Genomic DNA, 21,243 nt, shown 5'->3' with positions numbered 1-21,243 from the left:
AGCATGCTAGTCTAATGACTGACCTGAAATACCTTGAGGTGGTTTAGTATCAGCTCTATTGGTGAATGCCACCAGTAGCTCATTTCTTTTTTTGAAATGGAGTCTCACTCTGTCACCTGGACTGGAGTGCAGTGGCATGATCTGGGGTCACTGCAACCTCCGCCTCCTGGGTTCAAGCGATTCTCCAGCCTCAACTTCCTGAGTAGCTGGGGTTGCAGGTGCACACCCACCACACCCAGCTGATTTTTGTATTTTTAGTAGAGACAAGGTTTCACCATATTGGCCAGGCTGATTTTCAAACTCCTGACCTCAGGTGATCCACCTGCCTTGGCCTCCCAAAGTACTGGGATTACAGGCGTGAGCCACCACACCTGGCCACCAAGTAGCTCATTTTAACACAAACATGAAGATGTTTTGCCTCAACTGGGACAGAAAATGCCAAGGGTACCTTTCACTTTATACCCAGGTACTTTTAAATTGAGACAACCACTATGTTTGTGTGTTGGAGTTATAACTTTGGTTCTGTTTTTACCCTTTATTTGGAATACAGTGCAACGTTACAGTTTTGGATCATTAAATGAATAGACTTGGTGATATAGTACTGACAAGCACAACCTGAATTCTGGGAGTAAGTGGTTTTCTAGTTCATAGGGGAGGAGAACAGATACGTGCAAGATCTTCTCCAGAGAAGAGAACCATGGTACTCAGTGAGTCACCAAAGGGCTTTGGCTTCAACTCACTAACGGCTGGAACAAGTGCCAGTCTTGGTCAACCATCCAGGATCTTCATCACAGCAAATCAAAATCTCCAATTTTTCAAACTAATTGTAGGTAGAAGAGAGAGAATAACTCCAAACTGTCTTATAAAATGATCTAGATGACTACTGAAGTGTCCTCCATTCATGAGTTGGCAAAATCTTCAGAGTGACTGTTGGAGCAAGGAGCCTTTCATGTGCTCCCAGTTATTATATAGTGCATAGAGGCTGGTAAGTGTTAGTCCCGTCAGACCACCTCGTGCTATCCCTCGAAGACCACCTGGGAAAGAGACAAAAGGAAAATGAAATAGCCATATATTGCATAGTGCCCTAGCATGATAGGGTTAAATAAAAAGTACTGTGAAATGGGCTGGGCACAGTGGCTCAGGTAATCCCAGCACTTCGGAAGGCTGAGGTGGGTGGATCGCTTGAGGTCAGGAGTTCAACCAGCCTGGCCAACATAGTGAAACCCTATTAAAAATTCAAAAAAATTGGCTGGGTGTAGTGATGTGTGCTTATAGTCCCAGCTACTTGGAGGCTGAGGCAGGATAATTGCTTGAACCCAGGAGGCTGAGGTTGCAGTGAGCTAAGATCATACCACTGCATTCCAGCCTGGGTGACAGGGTGAGACAAGTGAGACTCCATCAAAAAAAAAAAAAACAAAAAAAAACACACACACAAAAAAAACTGAAATGGAGACCATTTTAAAAATAAATCAATATTCTATCTCAAAAAGGAGACAGTTTTTAAAGTAATACCACTTGTGTAATACATATGATGACATTTTCATATTCATAATTTTTTTCCCCTACTTTCCAATTTGTTCCTATGGCAGTTTATTACTGGAGTTCCAACTAGAACAGTCATTTCCTGCTAGTAATAGGATTTAGAACTCCACTAGCACTGTCAATGGATTTAAGGCTGTAATGTAAACAAGGTGACACCCTATTTGGAAAGAGTATTAACAACCTTTGAGCTCTGGATGGGTCCTCCAAATATTAACCTTGAAGATTAGTGATGGCCAGGCATGGTGGCTCACACCTGTATCCCAGCACTTTGGGAGGCTAAGGCAGGCTTGAGCTCAGGAGTTTGATAACAACCTAGGCAACATGTCTCTGCAAAAAACAGAAAAATTAGCTCAGTGGGGTGGCATGCACCTGTGGTCCCAGCTATTTGGGAGGCTGAGGTAGGAGGATCGCTTGAGCCCAGGAAGTCGAGGCTGCAGTGAGCTGATACTACACCACTGCACTCCAGCCTGGGTGACAGAGTGAGAAAGAAAAAAAAAAAGTGGTAAGATAGCTATAATCATACTTTGAGTTAGGTGCTGGTGACCACCCCCCACTTCATGCACTGATGCATCAATCTCCCACAATTAAAAAACAGTGAGGGACACCCAGCATTGTGCTAGTTGAAAAGAATTCAAGAATTACAGACATCGAACTACCTGCTTGAAAACAAGTGAACAATTTTACATGTGGCAAAAGATTAGCAACAAGGATTTCACTTGCGATGGAGAAACAAAAATATTTCAATCAGTTACTTAAAAATAATCCCCAAGTGGCCGGGCGCGGTGGCTCACGCCTGTAATCCCAGCACTTTGGGAGGCAGAGGCGGGCGGATCACGAGGTCAGGAGATCGAGACCATCCTGGCTAACACAGTGAAACCCCGTCTCTACTAAAAATACAAAAAATTAGCCAGGCATGGTGGTGGGTGCCTGTAGTCCCAGCTACTCGGGAGGCTGAGGCAGGAGAATGGCGTGAACCCGGGAGGCGGAGCTTGCAGTGAGCCGAGATTGTGCCACTGCACTCCAGCCTGGGTGACAGAGCGAGACTCTATCTCAAAACAAAACAAAAAAGTCCCCAAGTGTAAATAAAAGGAAGCTACAAATAAATTTCTCAAAATAGAAAATGCCCCAACTGCTTATGGTTATAAAATGTTAGTCTTACAAACATTATGTGGCAAAGAGAAACCAAGCTACAAAACTCCTCAGGAATGGGGGTGCCCAAAGCAGCTTTTTAAAAAATGTGAAGTCCTCATGCAGCTCCATGAGTAGGGATCATAAACTTCAGGTAGCCATCTTTGTACGTAGAGTGTATTTGTTCCAAGTCATGTGTTAGGGAGACAAAGGTAGAGCGGAGTTGTGGGGGTGGCTAGAGGCCCTTTAGCTCCGTGCCTGTCAATTCTGTGACATTCAGTGATGTTGCTGAGTTAGAACATTTCAGAACCATTTCTGCAGTGAGTGTCCTACCAGATGGCTTCAGCTGATGGATTAAAGGGCCACTCCCCCTCCAGGAATCTCTCCAGTCTGAAGACTTCTGATATCTGACCTGCTTACGTTCTTCTTAGTTTTCCAATGCTAAGTGTCATAATTATCTCTCTCAAACAGAAACTGCAGACATTATCTATAAACAGCTGTCAAACGTGTAGGGCGACCAAAAACATTTTTAAGAAACCCAAAAAAACCCCACTGAAAGTATAACATGAGGTATCTCCTTGAAGTTCACATCATCTCTCTGAACTTGCCATATTCAGACTGTAGGCATAGCAATTAAACTTCCAACTGTATTCAATGTGGTTGAAAAATTGTACTAATTGGAAAATAGTGTATACCCAAAATAATCTGTTCAGTTTAATAAGGATCAACCTCATGTCTCTGCCTAGTAAATCAGTAAAAAGCTGCAGAGCTGAAAGTGAACTAGACCAAATTCCTAATGTGGAAAAAATAAGCCATGAGGCACAGGAGAATAAATGCTAAAGGTATCTGCAACAGCATTGCTATGGCTCAGTTATTAGATCTGATTTTCAGTGTAATAAGGATTCTTCCAAGCAGGTAGCCAAAATGTAGTAACTCAAAACCCCATTCTGAACATAAAACCAAGCAATAGCCAAGGTGCCCTCACTGCTGTTTGTCAGTGGAAAAATGATGGCGGGCCGGTAACTGAAAACACAATACTTTTGCAGACACTATTTCCTATGACCACACATTCAATTTCAGATTAACTCCCCTGAACCTATAGTCAATAATCCACAGGACTGTGAAGTCAGTCCAAGGGCTTTGCAAAGAGCTGCAAAACCACTGCTTCCAGCTGGTTCTTTGCTTTGTGCATTCTAAGAACATGGTATCTACTTGGCCCTTGTGGAAGGATTCTCACATTAGTTCTCAGCCATCAAATAACAAGCTTCCCTGGGAATCCTCTTTGGCATATGCACTAGGGGTAACATAGTGACAATGGAATCTATAAGGCTTTAAGATACTTGGGGGCTGGACGTGGTGGCTCACACTTGTAATTCCAGCACTTTGGAAGGCCAAGGTGGGCGGACTGCTTGAGCCCAGGAGTTCAAGACCAGCGTGGGCAACATAGTGAAACCCCATATGTTGCGGGAAGTCAGGGACCCCAAACGGAGGGACCGGCTGAAGCCATGGCAGAAGAACGTGGATTGTGAAGATTTCATGGACATTTATTAGTTTCCCAAATACTTTTATAATTTCTCATGCCTGTCTTTACTGCAATCTCTAAACATAAATTGTGAAGATTTCATGGACACTTATCACTTCCCCAATCAATACCCTTGTGATTTCCTATGCCTGTCTTTACTTTAATCTCTTAATCCTGTCAGCTGAGGAAGATGTATGTTGCCTCAGGAACATGTAATAATTGAGTTAACTGCACAAATTGTAGAGTATGTGTGTTGGAACAAATATGAAATCTGGGCACCTTGAAAAAAGAACAAGATAACAGCAATTGTTCAGGGAATAACAGAGATAACCTTAAACTCTGACCGCCAGTGAGCCGGGTGGAACAGAGCCATATTTCTCTTCTTTCAAAAGCCAATGGGAGAAATATCACTGAATTCTTTTTCTCAGCAAGGAACATTCCTGGGAAAGAGAATACGCACCTGGGGGTATGGGTCTATAGACTGCCTCCCTCGGTGTGGCCGTCTTTTATGGTCTGTAGACTGTAGGGGTGAAATAGACCCCAGTCTCCCATAGCGCTCCCAGGCTTATTAGGAAGAGGAAATTCCCGCCTAATAAATTTTGGTCAGACCGGTTGCTCTCAAACCCTGTCTCCTGAGAAGATGTTATCAATGACAGTGGTGCCCAAAACTTCACTAGCAATTTTAATTTCGCTCCGGTCCTGTAGTCCTGTGATCTCGCCCTGCCTCCATTTGCCTTGTGATATTCTATTACCTTGTGAAGTACTGATGTCTCTGACCACACCTATTCGCATACTCCCTCCCCTTTTGAAAATCCCTAATAAAAACTTACTGGTTTTTGTGGCTCGGGCATCATGGAACCTACTGACACGTGATGTCTCCCCTGGACACCCAGCTTTAAAATTTCTCTCTTTTGTACCCTGTCCCTTTATTTCTCAAGCCGGCCGACGCTTAAGGAAAATAGTAAAGAACCTACGTGACTATTGGGGCAGGTTCCCTGATACCCATCTCTAGAAAAAAATGTAAAGAATTAGCTAGGCATGGTGGCATGCATCTGTAGTCCCAGATATTTGGGAGGATGAGGTGAGAGGATTGCTTGAGCCTAGAAGGTGGAAGTTGCAGTGAGCCAAGATCGTGCCACTGTACTTCAGCCTGGGCAACAAGGCCAGACCTGGTCTCAAAAAATAAAAAGAAAAATTTAAAAAGGCCTGGCATGGTGGCTCACGGCCTGTAATCCCAGCACTTTGGAAGGCCAAGGTGGGTGAATCACTTGAGGTCAGGAGTTCAAGACCAGCCTGGCCAACATGGTGAAACCCCATCTCTATTAAATATACAAAAATTAGCCAGGCGTGGTGGCAGGCACCTGTAATCCCAGCTATGTGGGAGGCTGAAGCAAAAGAATTGCTTGAACCTGGTGGGTGGAGGTTGCGGTGAGCAAAGATTGTATCACTGCACTCTAGCCTGGGCGATACAGCAAGACTGTCTCAAAAAAAAAAAAAAAAAAAGATATTTGGGACACCAGTAACATCAAATAATTTACTCCCCCAAAAGCTTTCTATTTTCTTGCCAAATGAATCAAAAACTTAGTTCAAATCAATGAAGTTACTTCTTAAAAGCCAGAGAGAAAAAATATCAACTCCAACAAGACACTAAACATTGGTGTTTGTACTTATCACATAGCTAATCTTTACTCAAGGGTGGCCTTTTACCACATACCAGCCATGTTCTAATTGTAACTGTTTCCATTAATTCCAGGGTTTCCCAATTGGTTGATCTGTTTGCAAGTTTAAGGGTCTCTTTACTCAGACGACTCTACACAACTAAGCACAGGAAGTTGATAAGCAAAGGTATTTGCTTTGAACAGAGTAACCAAATAAGGCCAATGGTCAATCTCTATAAAGCAGAGCAAATATGACTTGTGTTTCAGTTTTGCCTCCTGTATTTTGGGATCCTTATGTAGTTCTTCCAAAGTGATAGGCAAGCACCACCTCTTCTATACATGAGAAAATGAGGCCCAGAATATTTAGGTGTCTTGTTTGTGGGATATGGGGCTGATTAGTGGCAGAACTAATGCATTCAAATGACAATGACTTTAAAGCACAGATTAGCATATATCTTTTTTAAAAGGGCCAGATAGTAAACATTTTGGGCTTTGAGGGTCAAAGGCTATTGTTATGTAGGTACTTATATAACCATTTAAAATTTTAACTAAAAAATGTAAAACACATTCTTATCCTTCACACAGCAAATAAACAGGCAGCTGGCCAGCAGGAGTTGGTGGCTCCTGCTCTATAGGAACAGCCTTACCTACATACTAACATGACTACTAAATGCCCTTGTTGGGGACTGTTTAGCTGTCTTAAAATTAAAAAAAAACTTTATTCTTTTAAGAATTATGGTACAATACATGTAACATAAAATTTACCACCTTAACCAGTTTTAAGTGTACATTTCAGAGGCATTAAGTACATTCACACGGCTGTGCTACTATTACCAACATCTACTTTTCCTTTATTTTTTCTTCCGAGACAGGGTCTTGCTCTGTCGCCCAGGCTGGAGTGCAGTGGTGTGGTAAAGGCTCACTGCAGCCTCGACCTTCTAAGCTCAAGTGATCTTCCCACAACAACCTCCTAAGTAGGTAGGACTACAATCATGCACCACCATACCGGGCTAAATTTTTTATTTTTTGTAGAGATGAGGTCTCCCTATGTTACCTAGGGTGGTCTTGAACTCCTGGGCTCAAACAATCCTCCTGCTTTAGCCTCCCAAAGTGTTGAGACTACGGGCGTGAGCCATGGTGCTCCGTGTACCAACATCTTCAGAGGACTCTTTTCATCTTGCAAAACTGAAACTCTTTGCCCATTTAACAATAACTACACCCCATCCCGGCCATCTTCCATTCTACTTTTTTTCTGTATGAATCTGACTATTCTAAGTACCTCACATTAGTAGAATCACACAATATTTTTTTATAGATGGCCTATTTAGCATAATGTGCTCAGTGTTCATCCATGTCTTACCATCTGTCAGAATTTCCTTTTTAAAGGCAGAATAATATTTTATTTTATGTATATACCACATTTTTCTTTTTTTGAGACAGGGTCACCCAGGCTGAAGTGCAGTGGCGTGATCACGGCTCACTGCAGCCTTGACCTCCCCAAGCTCAAGCGATCTTCCCACCTCAGCCTCGGGAGTAGCATGTACCACCATGCTTAGCTCATTTTTTGTATTTTTAGTAGCTATGTTGTCCAGGCTAGTCTCCAACTCCTGGGCTCAAGCAATCTGTCCATCTGCCTGCCTTGGCCTCTTAGAATCTATCTTTTTTTTTTTTTTTTTGACACAGGGTCTCACTCTGTCACACAGGCTAGAGTGCAGTGGCACAATCAAGGCACACTGCAGCCTTGACCTCCTGGGCTCAGGTGATTCTCCCATCGCAGCCTTCCCAGTAATTGAGACTACAGGTACCCACCACTAAGCCCGGCTAACTTTTTGTATAGACAGGGTTTCACCATATTGCCCTTGCACTCCTGGACTCAAACATCTGCCCACATTGGCTTCCCAAAGTGCTGGGATTATAGACATGAGCCACCACACCCAGCCTGTATGGCTGTTGTGAATATGCTGTTATGAACATGGGCACACTAAACACCATTCAACTTAAAAAAATAATCAAAGCCTTAAGAACTGAACCAAAATGGCTTAGGTGAAAATAAAATACCAAATTCTGCTCTAAGAAAAGGAACGAACATTCACTGAATTATACCTTCAGCAATAAGCACTTAATGGAACTTGTTTCATTTAAAATGTATCACAATCCTGTAAATTGATAATCATCATATCCCAATTTTATAGATGAGCACGGTATTAAGCAGACCTTTTTCAAAAGGTCATACAGCTAGTGACAAATATTTCCAAATTTTTCATAACTTTTTTTTTCTTTTTTTTTTCTTGAGACGGAGTCTTGCTCTGTGGCCCAGGCTGGAGTGCAGTGGCGCGATCTCGGCTCACTGCAAGCTCCGCCTCCCGGGTTCACGCCATTCTCCTGCCTCAGCCTCTCTGAGTAGCTGGGACTACAGGTGCCCGCCACCACGCCTGGCTAATTTTTTGTATTTTTAGTAGAGACGGGGTTTCACCATGGTCTCGATCTCCTGACCTCGTGATCCGCCCGCCTCGGCCTCCCAAAGTGCTGGGATTACAAGCGTGAGCCACCATGCCCGGCCTAACATTTCTTTTTCTTGAGACGGAGTCTTGCTCTATGGCCCAGGGTGGAGTGCAGTGGCGCAATCTCTGCTCACTGCAAGCCTTGCCTCCTGGGTTCACACCATTCTCCTGCCTCAGCCTCCCTAGTAGCTGGGACTACAGGTGCTCACCACCACGCCCGGATAATGTTTTTGTATTTTCAGTAGAGACAGGGTTTCACCGTGTTAGCCAGGATATCTCAATCTCCTGACCTCGTGATCCTCCTGCCTTGGCCTCCCAAAGTGCTGGGATTACAGACGTGAGCCACCGTGCCAGGCCTAACATTTCTGTTTTAAATAGCTTAATTAACTACACATGTTCTATATTCTTCCCTCTGAAAGGCAGCTTTTTTTGTTAGGTTGGTTTATTATGCATCAGACACCTGATTTGCTGAGGAATTCTGTTTTTCAGTAATTCGTCCACCACAAATATCACGTAGCATTTTGACTCCACAGACCTAAGAGTCTTAAGTCTTAAACGGATTATAAAATCTAAGTTTTTCTGAGATATCTGAGAGTACGAGGCTTTTTTCTATTGAAAATAGGTTGCATTTCAAACTTTATCTGTAAGAGCTCACAACACTTTCTCCAACATGCAAGCCCATGTGCTCACTTAAACAGAACTCTGAGTGAGACAGTAAATACCTCATATGCCCTTGAAAATTTTACCTTGGCATAGAAAAGCCTTGTTAAGAACCTAAAAATCATTTCACTTTGAAAGTCTTTAGGGTTAGACAAATGTTAAACTTCAATTGGCAGTACAAGGGCAGCACTCAAGCCAGCAAGAGTTTTGTTGGGCCAAATTACATTGAAAAAGATCAAATATTTTAAAAACAGGAGATTTCACATAAAAATCTGGGATTCCAGCTTCTTCTGAATAAATGAGGTACACTAATTATGCAGAGTGGCAAATGGCTGGAGTTGAGTGGGAGGTGTTTCTAGCCCAACAGATAGGCATGGACATGGAAGCTCCAGCTCAGCCCCCTCCACTCCATTTTCTTACACAAGGGAAGCCACTATGGTATAGCATCTAACTTAAGGCATATTATATGTATTCTTAAAACAGAGGAAAAGGCTGAATATTTGGTATTATCAAAAGAAATGAGAGTCTAACTTTCTGTGGCAAGGACCTTCTTGCAGTAGTAACACAACATAGTCTGGAACACCTCCAACATAAATTATGAAAAGAAAGCTCTTGGCTCAGAAGAGAAAAAGCAAAAAAGAATACTCATTAACTTCTATGTCACAGGACAAATAGATTTAAATTTCCACTGCAATTGTAGAAGAGGTAAATAATCTGCTGACCCAGAATTCCAACATGAACTCACACTTCCTGTCTTAATAACTGGAAACACTGAAATCACTCTAACAAAGGCAAATCAATGTCTTATTAATTTCTGGTTAAAAATAGACCCAAGAAGACAGGGCACAGAGATAAATTTTGTGTGGTGGGAATACAAATATAACTTCAACTTCCAGATTCATGGATTTGGAAATGACCTTAGGCACTCTAAGTATAGCACCAGTGAAGTAGTTTACATTTAGGGAATGGCTAATCCCTGCTGATCTAAACTATTTCCAACCCCCAATGTACTCTTTAAATATAGAAATTTAAAAAAACAGGAGGCTGGGCACGGTGGTTCACACCTGTAATCCCAATACTTGGGAGGCCAAGGCAGGGTGGATCACTTGAGCTCAGGAGTTTGAGACTAGCCTGGGCACCATGGTGAAACCCTGTCTCTATAAAAAACAAAAAAATTAGCCAGGCATGGTGGCATGTGCCTGTAGTCTTAGCATCTTGGGAGGCTGAGATGGGAGCATCACTTGAACCCAGGAGGCAGAGGTGGCAGTGAGCCACGATCACACCACTGTACTCTAGTCTGAGACCGTGTCAAAAAAAAAGGAAGGCTCAACATAGTAGGTACAGAGCTATTTTAATAGAAAGATCATGAGGGAAAAACTAGCAGCTGTCAGATCAAACAGGGTAATTTATTTATTTTATTCATTTATTTATTTTTATTTTTATTTTTTGAGACAGTCTCACTCAGCTGCCCAGGCTGGAGTGCAGTGGCACGATCTTGCCTCATGGCAACCACCATCTCCTGGGTTCAAGTGATTCTCCTCTCTCAGCTTCCGAAGTAGCTGGGATTACAGGCACCTGCTATCATGCCCAGCTAGTTTTTGTATTTTAGTAGAGATGGGGTTTCATCATGTTGGCCAGGCTGGTCTTGAACTCCTAACCTGAGGTGATCCATCCGCCTCGGCCTCCCAAAGTGCTAGGATTACAGGTGTGAGCCACCACACCCAGCATTTCATATTTCATTCATTATTTCATTTCTTTCATTTCATTTCAAGATGGAAAATCACTCTATCAGCCAGGTTGGAGTATGCCACTCCACCTGACATTTCATTTTTCATTATTTCATTTCATTGCACCCAGCATTTCATTATTCATTTCATTATTTCATTTCTTCATTTCATTTCATTTTGAGATGGAAACTCGTTCAATCGCCCAGGCTGGAGTGCACCACCACACCCGGCATTTCATTATTCATTATTTCATTTCACCTGGCATTTCATTATTCATTTATTTCATTTCATTTCGAGACAGAGACTTGCTCTATTGCCCAAGCTGGAGTGCACCACTGCACCTGGCATTTCATTATTCATTTCATTTCATTTCATTTAGAGATGAAGACTCACTCTATTGCCCGAGCTGGAGTGCACCACCACACCTGGCATTTCATTATTCATTTCATTATTTCATTTCATCACGTCATGTCATGTCACGTCATGTCATTTCATTTCGAGACAGAGACTCGCTCTATCACCCAGGGTGGAGTGCGCCACCGCATCTGGCATTTCATTATTCATTTCATTTATTTCATTTCATTTCACTCAGCATTTCATCATTCATTTCATTTCATTTCATTTCATTTCATTTCGAGACGAAGACTCACCCTATCGCCCAGGCTGGAGTGCACCACCACACCCGACATTTCATTATTTCATTTTATCATTTCGTTTCATTTATTTCATTTCATATTTCATTTCATTTCATTTCGAGATGGAGACTCGCTCTATCACCCAGGCTGGAGTGTGCCACCACACCCAGCATTTCATTATTCATTTCATTTCATTTCACCCGGCATTTCGTATTTCATTTCATCATTTCATTTCTCACTTCATTTCATTTCATTTCATTTAGAGACAGAGACTCGCTCTATCGCCCAGTCTGGACTGCACCACCACACCCAGCATTTCATTATTCATTTTATTATTTCATTTTTTCATTTCATCTATTTCATTTCTTCATTTCATTTTTCAATTTCATGACGCAGACTCGCTCTATCGCCCAGGCTGGAGTGCACCCAGCATTTCATTATTCATTTCATATTTCATTTCCCATTTCATTTCATGACAGAGACTCGCTCTATCACCCAGGCTGGAGTGCGCCACCCACATTTCATTATTAATTTCATTATTTCATTTCATCATGTCATGTCATTTCATTCTGAGATGGAGACTCGTTCTATTGCCCAGGCTGGAGTGCAGTGGCGTGATCTCTGCTCACTGCAACCTCTGCCTGCTGGGTACAAGTGATTCTCCTCTCTCAGCCTCCCGAATAGCTGGGATTACAGGCACCCTCCATCATGCCTGGCTAATTTTTGCATTTTAGTAGAGACAGGGTTTCACCATGTTGGCCAGGCTGATCTTGAACTCCTGATCTCAGGTGATCCGCCCGCCTAGGCCTCCCAAAGTGCTAGGATTACAAGCGTGAGCCACTGCACCCGGCATTTCATATTTCATTTCATAATTTCATCTCCTTCATTTCATTTCAAAACGGAGTCTCACTCTATCACCCAGGCTGGAGTGCATCACCACACCCAGCATTTCATTATTCATTTCATTTCATTATTTCTTCATTTCATTTCACCCAGCATTTCATTATTCATTATTTCATTTCTTTATTTCATTTCATCCCATTTCACTTTGAGACGGAGACTTGCTCTATCACCCAGGCTGGCGTGTGCCACTACACCTGGCATTTTATTATTCATTTCATTATTTCATTTTTTCATTTCATTTCACTTCACCTGGCATTTCATTATTCGTTTCATTATTTCATTTCATCCCTTCATTTCGTTGCACCCAGCATTTCATTATTTCATTTCTTCATTTCGTTTCATTTCATTTCGAGATGGAAACTCGCTCAATCGCCCAAGCTGGAATGTGCCACCGCACCTGGCATTTCATTATTCATTTCACTTAGAGATGAAGACTCACTCTATCGCCCAAGCTGGAGTGCGCCACCACACCTGGCATTTCATTATTCATTTCATTTCATCATTTCATTCATTTCATTTAGAGATGAAGACTCACTCTATCGCCCAAGCTGGAGTGCACCACCACACCTGGCATTTCATTATTCATTATTTCATTTCATCACGTCATGTCATGTCATTTCATTTCGAGACAGAGACTTGCACTATTACCCAGGATGGAGTGCACTACCGCATCTGGCATTTCATTATTCATTTCATTTATTTCATTTCATTTCACCCAGCATTTCATTATTCATTTAATCATTTCATTTCATTTCGTTTCGAGATGAAGACTCGCTCTATCGCCCAGGCTGGAGTGTGCCACCACACCCAGCATTTAATTATTCATTTCATTTCATTTCACCCAGCATTTCGTATTTCATTTCATCATTTCATTTCTCACTTCATTTCATTTCATTTGTTTCATTTCATTTAGAGACAGAGACTCGCTCTATGGCCCAGTCTGGACTGCACCACCACACCCAGCATTTCATTATTCATTTTATTATTTCATTTTTTCATTTCATCTATTTCATTTCTTCATTTTTCAATTTCATGACGCAGACTCGCTCTATCGCCCAGGCTGGAGTGCACCCAGCATTTCATTATTCATTTCATATTTCATTTCCCATTTCATTTCATTTCATTTCATTTCATGACAGAGACTCGCTCTATCACCCAGGCTGGAGTGCGCCACCCACATTTCATTATTAATTTCATTATTTCATTTCATCATGTCATGTCATTTCATTCTGAGATGGAGACTCGTTCTATTGCCCAGGCTGGAGTGCAGTGGCGTGATCTCTGCTCACCGCAACCTCTGCCTCCTGGGCACAAACGATTCTCCTGTCTCAGCCTCTTGAGTAGCTGGGATTACAGGCACCCTCCATCATGCCTGGCTAATTTTTGCATTTTAGTAGAGACAGGGTTTCACCATGTTGGCCAGGCTGATCTTGAACTCCTGGCCTCAGGTGATCCGCCTGCCTAGGCCTCCCAAAGTGCTAGGATTACAAGCGTGAGCCACTGCACCTGGCATTTCATATTTCATTTAATATTTATTTCATCATTTCATCTCCTTCATTTCATTTCAAAACGGAGTCTCACTCTATCACCCAGGCTGGAGTGCATCACCACACCCAGGATTTCATTATTCATTTCATTTCATTATTTCTTCATTTCATTTCATTTCACCCAGCATTTCATTATTCATTATTTCATTTCATTTCATCCCATTTCACTGAGACGGAGGCTCGCTCTATCACCCAGGCTGGAGTGTGCCACTGCACCTGGCATTTCATTATTCATTTCATTATTTCATCATTTCATTTCATTGCACCCAGCATTTCATTATTCGTTTATTTCATTTCTTCATGTCGTTTCATTTCATTTCGAGATGGAAACTTGCTCAATCGCCCAAGCTGGAGTGCACTACCGCACCTGGCATTTCATTATTCATTTCATTTCATCATTTCATTCATTTCATTTCATTTCGATATGAAGACTCACTCTATCGCCCAAGCTGGAGTGCGCCACCGCACCTAGCATTTCATTATTCATTTTATTTCATCATTTCATTTCATTTCATTTCATTTAGAGATGAACACTCACTCTATCACCCAAGCTGGAGTGCACCACCACACCTGGCATTTCATTATTTCATTTCATCACATCATGCCATGTCATGTCATTTCATTTCCAGACAGAGACTCACTCTATCACCCAGGGTGGAGTGCGCCACCACATCTGGCATTTCATTATTCATTTCATTTATTTCATTTCATTTCACTCAGCATTTCATTATTCATTTCATCATTTCATTTCATTTTGTTTCATTTCATTTCGAGACGAAGACTCGCTCTATTGCCCAGGCTGGAGTGCGCCACCACAACCGGCATTTCATTATTTCATTTTATCATTTCATTTATTTCATTTCATATTTCATCTCATTTCATTTCATTTCGAGATGGAGACTCGCTCTATCACCCAGACTGGAGTGTGCCACCACACCCAGCATTTCATTATTCATTTCATTTCATTTCACCCGGCATTTCGTTATTTCATTTCATCATTTCATTTCTCACTTCATTTCATTTCATTTCGAGACGAAGACTCGCTCCATCGCCCAGTCTGGAGTGCACCACCACACCCGGCATTTCATTATTCATTTTATTTCATTTTTTCATTTCATCTATTTCATTTCATTTCACTTTTCAATTTCATGATGCAGATTCGCTCTATCGCCCAGGATGGAGTGCACCCAGCATTTCATTATTTATTTCCTATCTCATTTCTCATTTCATTTCATGACAGAGACTCACTCTATCACCCAGGCTGGAGTGCGCCACCCACATTTCATTATTAATTTCATTATTTCATTTCATCATGTCATGTCAATTCATTTTGAGCCGGAGACTCATTCTAATGCCCAGGCTGGAGTGCAGTGGCGCGATCCCTGCTCACTGCAACCTCTGCCTCCTGGGTCCAAGCGATTCTCCTCTCTCAGCCTCCCAAGTAGCTGGGATTACAGGCACCCGCTATCATGCCCGGCTAGTTTTTGTATTTTAGTAGAGACGGGGTTTCACCATGTTGGCCAGGCTGGTCTTGAACTCCTGACCTTAGGTGATCCACCCTCCTTGGCCTCCCAAAGTGCTAGGATTACAGGCGTGAGCCACTGCACCCAGCATTTCATATTTCATTTCATTTCATATTTAATTTCGTTTCATTATTTCATTTCATCATTTCATTTCAAGATGGAGTCTCACTCTTATCACCCAAGCTGGAGTGTATCACCACACCTGGAATTTTATTATTCATTTCATCATTTCATTTATTTCTTCATTTCATTTCACCCAGCATTTCATTATTCATTTCATTATTTCATTTCATTTCATCCCATTTCATCTCATGTCATCTCATTTCATTTCATTTCATTTCATTTCATTTCATTTCATTTCGAGACGGAGACTTGCTGTATTGCCCAGGCTGGAGTGCACCACTGCACCCGGCATTTCATTATTCATTTCATCATTTCATTTCATTTCACCCGGCATTTCATTATTCATTTTATTATTTCATTTCATCATTTCATTTCATTTATTTCACTTATTCTTTTCATTTCATTCCATTTCATTTCGAGACACAGACCTGCTCTATCGCCCAGGCTGGAGCGTGCCACCACACCCAGCATTTCATTATTCATTTCATTACTTCATTTCATCATGTCATGTCATGTCACGTCATTTCATTCTGAGACAGAGACTCACTCTATCGCCCAGGCTGGAATTCAGTGGCGCGATCTCTGCTCACTGCATCCTGAGGTCGGGAGTTCGAGATCAGCCTGACCAACATGGAGAAACCCCGTCTCTACTAAAAATACAAAAAATTAGCTGGGCATCGTGGTGCATGCCTGTAATTCCAGCTACTCGGGAGGCTGAGGCAGGAGAATCGCCTGAACTCAGGAGGCAGAGGTTGCTGTGAGCCGAGATCGTGCCATTGCACTCCAGTCTGGGCAACAACAGCGAAATTCTGTCTCAAAAAAAAAAAAAAAAAAAAAAAGTGATGGTAGATGCTAACACTGGCAAACGTTAGCAAGTACTAGAAGGGTCATTTGGCAGTAGTCATTCCCGTTTTAAGCATGCAGATAATTTGCTCAAATAACTTAATTTTTAGCAATTTATCCTACAACTAAAATGTATGTGCAAAACTGTATGTACTACAGTGTTTAAGAGAAGGCCTCAAAGAAGAGGTGGTATCTGAACAAAGATGGACAGATGATGCAGCATTTGAGGTAGGTGTCTGGAAGGATTGTTCTAGGAAATGGTAACAGCGAGAATAAAGACCCTGAAGTGGGAGTTAAAAGACAATGGAAATAGTAGTAGAATGTGGAGTCATCAAAGTGGCAAGGGAGCAAATTACAGAGAAGATAGAGCCACTTTAAAGAATCTGGCTTGGCCCGGCGTGGTGGTTCATGCCTGTAATCCCAGCACTTTGGGAGGCTGAGGCGGGTGGATCATGAGGTCAGGGGATCGAGACCATCCTGGCCAACATGGTGAAACCCCAACTCTACTAAAAATACAAACATTAGCCAGGCGTGGTGGCGGGCATCTGTAATCCCAGCTACTTGGGAAGCTGAGGCAGGAGAATCGCTTGAACCCAGGAGGCAGAGGTTGTAGTGAGCCAAGATTGTGCCACTGCACTGCGGCCTGGCGACAGAACAAAACTCCGTTTCAAAAAAAAAAAAGCTTAATTGGATTTTGATTGCTACCTTCTAAATATCAGCACTTTCATTTAATCATAAGCCTCAAAGTGTTTATAAAACTTCTAAAGAGTTAAGTTTCACAATTCTCCTAAGGAGAGTCTACATATACTGAGATGTTAATGCAGGGTTTAGAAACTGTCAAAAACTTTCATAAGACCCTCAAAGAGATCTAGGACAATTCCTCCCACCCACAGAAAAGCAATCACCCAAACAACTGAGAATCAGTGGCAAAAAAACTGTCCTAAAAGGACATAGTACTATGGGGAGTCAAAAACAATTCAGACAGCTAGGCACAGTAGCTCACGCCTGTAATCCAGCAACTCAGGAGGCTAAGGTGGGAGGATTGCTTGAGGCCAGCCTGGGTAACACTGCAAGACCCCACTGCTAAACAAAAAAAGAAACAATGAAAAAAATTAGCTGGGTGTGGTGGCATACATCTGTAGTCTGAACCACTGGGGAGGCTGAGGTGAGAGGATGCCTTGAGCCTAGGAGTTCAACGCTGTAGTGAGCCATGATGGCACCATCGCACTTTAGCCTGGGTGACAGAGCAGGACCCTAACTCAAAAAAAAAAGAAAAAGGGAAACATTTTAGTGAGTTTAGTCTTGCCTGGAAGAGACAAGGGACAGATGGGGCAGTGGTGAGGGAGCCCAGGACAGCTAGCGGCTCTGCTATTCAAGGTCACATATATTGCTTTCACAATATAACAAAACAGAGAAAGAAGAAACCACCAAACAGGAAACAGTCTTCTAGTGATCGATCCAATCATTTTTTTTTTTTTTTTGAGACAGAGTTTCACTCTTATTGCCCAGGCTAGAGTGCAGTGGCGCGATCTTGCCTCACCGCAACCTCCACTTCCCAGGTTCAAGCAATTCTCCTGCCTCAGCCTCCCGAGTAGCTGGGATTTCAGGCATGTACCACCAAACCTGGCTAATTTTGTATTTTTAGTGGAGACGGGATTTCTCTATGTTGGTCAGGCTGGTCTCGAACTCCTGACCTCAGGGGATTCACTTGCCTCAGCCTCCCAAAGTGCTGGGATTACAGGCGTGAGCCACCGCGCCCAGCTGACCCAATCTTCTTTCATTTCAACCTTTCCCTCACCGTCTCTTCAACTAATACTTTTCCTGGACCATTTTGACTTTAGGCTTCTACCTCCAATCTATTTTATCTACCCACTACTTCTAGCTTAATCTTCCTCAGAGATAATTCTAATACTCTGTCCAAAAACCTTTGATGACATGCTGCCTTTCTATGTAATTTTAAGCTTCTTACCTCAGCCTTCCATGCCATAAGCCTAAACTATCTTCCCAGAGTTTTCTCCCACACCTTCCTTATATGTATCATATAATCAAACAGATACATCAGAAAATTCAGTCCATCCTTAAGGTCTGGCTCAACTGTTATTTATTACCTCTTTCCCTTTTCTAGAAATTTTCCTGATTTCTCTATCCTGGAGGTAATTTGGTTTGCTGAGAAAGACAATGGGCTTTAGACTCAGACTAGAGTTTGATGCACTAGACCATGACAGAGCTGTGTGAGCATGTGGAGGTAATTTAACTTGTCTGAATTTTAGTTTCTTTGTCTATAAAACAAGGGAGTACCAGTCTACTACCTTCAGAGAATGGTAAATGAGCTGACCTATATAAAGGATGTGACCTCCTTTCTACTTTAAGTATTAAAGCTGTGTTAACACAGCTTTCCTCTTGGAAGTCAACAGACAATATGTAAGACTGAAAAGTCAAGAAAAATCAAGATAATAATATTATTTAAAAACACGAAAATAAAAAACAATGAATTAAAGCAGCCTGGGCATGGTAGCTCACACCTGCAATCCTAGCACTTTGGGAGGCTGAGGCAGGATGACTGCTTGAGCCCAGGAGTTCAAGACCAGCCTGGGCAACATAGTGAGATCCCATCTCTGGAAAAAAAAAAAAAATTAACTGGGTGTGGAGGCGTGTGCCTGTAGTCCCAGGAGGCTGAGATGGGAGGATCACCTGAGCCCAGGAGGTCAAGGCTACAGTGAGCCTTGATTGTGCCACTGCACTCCAGCCTGGATGACAGAGTGAGACTCTGTCTTAAAAAAAAAAAAATTAAAATAAGCTGGGAGTGGTGGCTCACGCCTGTAATCCTAGCACTTGGAAGGCTGAGGAGGGTGGATCACCTGAGGTCAGGAGTTTGAGACTAGCCTGACCAATATGGTGAAACCCCGTCTCTACTAAAAACACAAGAATTAGCCAGATGTGGTGGTGTGTGCCTGTAGTCCCAGCTACTCAGGAAGCTGAGATGGGAGAACTGCTTGATCCCGAGAGGTGGAGGTGCAGTGAGCTGAGATCATGCCATTGCACTCCAGCCTGGGTGACAGCAAGACTCCGTCTCAAAAAAGAAAAAAAAAAAAAAAAAAAATTAAAAGTTGCCTTTGGGAAAAGGGAATTAAGGTGAGACATAGAGAACACTGTTGCACATCATTAAAATCTTTTAGATGTTAAACAGATAAAAACCTTGACTTAAAAAATCATGTATGTGGATTATTTTGACAAAAATAAAAATTAAGTAGCCAAAGATGTATCAACACAAAAAAGCTAAATTAGGCATTACTTGAATGTATGCTTCTAAACTAGTAAAACTTATCACAGAAGAGAATTATCTGACCCTTGACAGCAACATGTTGATCACCCAGTAGAGTAAGATGATCATAGGAATAAGATGCTCTAAATTGACTTACAGGGAAGTCATTTCTGGGCTTTGACCTTGTGTGTGTCTTGTGATAGTTTAATATGCTGATGTCACCGGCCAAACTATTGTTTAAAACAAAACCAACAATTCTGAATATTCCATTGCTTAGTCTGTCCAAGATTAAAAAAACTAAACTAAAATGAATAAAAAATACAGAAAAGAATCTTATATTCTTAATGTCAAAAAACCACCATAAACCATATGATCCAAGAATCCCACTTCTGCGTGTATATCCAAAAAAAGAAAGAAGGATCTTGAAGAGATACTTGTACATCCATATTCGTAGCAGCATTATTCACAATAGCCAAAAGGTAGAAGCAACCCAAATATCCCTTGATAAAAGAATGCACATGCAAAATGTGGTATACAAACACAGAATGAATATTATTTAGCTTTAAAAAGGAAAGGAATTCTGGCACATGCAACAACATGGATGAACCTTGAGGATATTATGCTATGTAAAATAAGCCAATCAAAAAAGGACAAATATTGTATGATTCTACTTATATGAGGTGCCTAAAACAGCCAATTCAGAGACAGAAAGTGTAACATTATCAGGAGCTAAGGAGAGTGGTAAATTGGGAGGAGGCTTAATAGGTACAGAGTTATCAGTTTTGCAAGATGAAAAAGTTCCAGAGATTGGTTATACAATCGTGACTATAAAACTAATGTACTGTACACTTAAAAATGGTTAAGATGGTAAATCTTATGTTTATTTTACCACAATTAAAAACCAAACCAAACCAAAATAACCATAAAGTTAGAACACTAGATTATACTGCAACAGAGTGTAATTTCCTTGAAAACCATGAATTTTAAAAAGCGCACTTCAAGTGTATTAAGAGATGGCTCTCCATTCAACAGTACTCACCTGTACATTTATACAACATGCCTGTCATGGTTCCAGCTGCTACAGTGTTAAGGTCATCTTCTGCACCTCGTGTTTTCTCAATGATGACACCAAATGCACTATAGAGCAAAGCTAAAGAGGAAATGGAAGTGCTCAGTGACAAAATAGTGATAAAGTGTGATACTATGATATACATATATTGGTTTTCATCCATGGTTCCTAGCTCATAACTCCCATAGCCCTTCCTAAGTGGCTAAAACAATCACTTGTTAAGGTATTTGTCCTTGGTTCTGGAAGCAGCTTTGGAACAGCTTCAGAGGGACAAAGGTGAAGGTCTTTTGTTGTATTATTGGGGCACTTCAGGCCTCAAAAGCAGCCTCAGAAAACAATCTCTCTCTCTGACCTTCTCCTGCCCTCCTTTCAACTGCTCCCTTTTCTCCCTACAGCAGGACTCTAATCTTTCCCCACCTTTCTGTCTTAGAACTGGCCATAAAGAAATTCTATGACCTACTTTGTCTGATTGCAGGCCGTAAGACCCCCATTTCAGAAGAGGTCGTACCCCATACCCAGGAAGAAGACATGCTGCACAGAAAGGCCAAGGAGAATCTGGGCAGGCAGGCCTTGCTGGGTTTCTGTGCCCAGTCTATTAGT

General features: G+C 41.9%; 1 protein-coding gene across 1 annotated transcript in view; it reads right to left on the bottom strand.

Annotated features, from left to right (window-relative positions):
* Positions 1 to 494: 494 nt before the first annotated feature.
* The window catches only part of LOC100586892 (mitochondrial import inner membrane translocase subunit Tim23), a 37,080-nt gene continuing 16,331 nt past the window's right edge, over positions 495 to 21,243 (bottom strand). The window contains exons 6-7 of the mRNA XM_003278184.4: positions 20,614 to 20,724; positions 495 to 1,034 (exon numbers count right to left, since the gene is read on the bottom strand). Coding sequence (XP_003278232.1) covers positions 919 to 1,034; positions 20,614 to 20,724 — 227 coding nt within the window. The 3' untranslated portion in view covers positions 495 to 918. The remainder of the gene's footprint in view (positions 1,035 to 20,613; positions 20,725 to 21,243) is intronic.

The sequence above is a fragment of the Nomascus leucogenys genome, chromosome 18, assembly GCF_006542625.1.
Source record: "Nomascus leucogenys isolate Asia chromosome 18, Asia_NLE_v1, whole genome shotgun sequence".
Classification (NCBI taxonomy): Eukaryota; Metazoa; Chordata; class Mammalia; order Primates; family Hylobatidae; genus Nomascus; species Nomascus leucogenys.
The sequence above is the reverse complement of the archived record's forward strand: the minus strand, read 5'-3'. Positions and strand labels throughout refer to the sequence as shown.